This window comes from Echinops telfairi, unplaced genomic scaffold, assembly GCF_000313985.2.
Source record: "Echinops telfairi isolate 266 unplaced genomic scaffold, ASM31398v2 ScPeMD7_443;HRSCAF=831, whole genome shotgun sequence".
In the NCBI taxonomy this organism is placed as follows: Eukaryota; Metazoa; Chordata; class Mammalia; order Afrosoricida; family Tenrecidae; genus Echinops; species Echinops telfairi.
In genome coordinates, this window is record NW_022104341.1 from 6142400 (window position 1) to 6143200 (window position 801).

At 54.7% G+C, this 801-nt stretch overlaps 1 protein-coding gene across 1 annotated transcript in view; it reads left to right on the top strand.

Moving 5' to 3' along the window:
* Window positions 1-461: 461 nt before the first annotated feature.
* Window positions 462-801, top strand: part of ALX3 (ALX homeobox 3) — a 9932-nt gene continuing 9592 nt past the window's right edge. The window contains exon 1 of the mRNA XM_013003777.1: window positions 462-467. Within this exon, the coding sequence (XP_012859231.1) occupies window positions 462-467 (6 nt within the window). The remainder of the gene's footprint in view (window positions 468-801) is intronic.

An 801-nucleotide genomic window follows, 5' to 3' on the forward strand; every position in this document is an offset into this window, starting at 1 on the left:
TGGCTGGGACTACCAGGCCCAGGTGCTCCCATGCTGCCCAGCCTGCAGCCTGTGATTTCGGGGACTAATGGCCATAAGGCCTCTAATGTGGTGTTTAAACCAATAAGGCTTCAGAGAAGTCACGGTATGTTTAATAACGGCTTAATGACTCCTTGTGAGATGCAAGGCTTCTGGTTCCTGTTTGGCCTTGATTTACAGCCCAACTCAGGCTGAGGACAGCCAAGAAACCCCTTCTAAGCCCCCAGCGGAAGAGGGAGGTGTTCACACCAGGCCTCGTGGATTCCTTTAAAAATTGAGAATTCAAATGAAATACAAATGATGCTTGGCTCCCCACCCCTTTCCCTAGTTCTCGGGAAGCCTTGAAAAATAAAGAGGGTTTAACCGGGCCCCCAGGGTGCCTCACCCGGCAGTGGGAAGTGAGCAGGGTCCTAGGGCCCTCGGTATTTCCTCTTAGATCCAAGATGGGGGTGAGTGGTGTCTCTCCGCTCAGAGAAAGCAAGGGACTGTGGAAAAGTAACCCAGTGCTTTTGGGTTGGGAGGACCCAACATGGAGGAGATGCACTTAGCCCTTGACCTCCTCCAAAGGCTCGGGGGAGGTGCAGGCCTACGCTGCGGACCACCCTCTTCAGGTGGGTCTCCAGCCACTTCCAGATCTCTGGCCCGTGGAACATCTCACTCATTGCGTGCTGCGCAAGCGGATAGTCCTGCACCTCCGCTAACAGCCGTCACCTGCCCCAGACAGGGTCCAGCTCCACTGGCCTCCAGATTCACAGATGAGCACATTAAGAGGCCAGTTCAAGG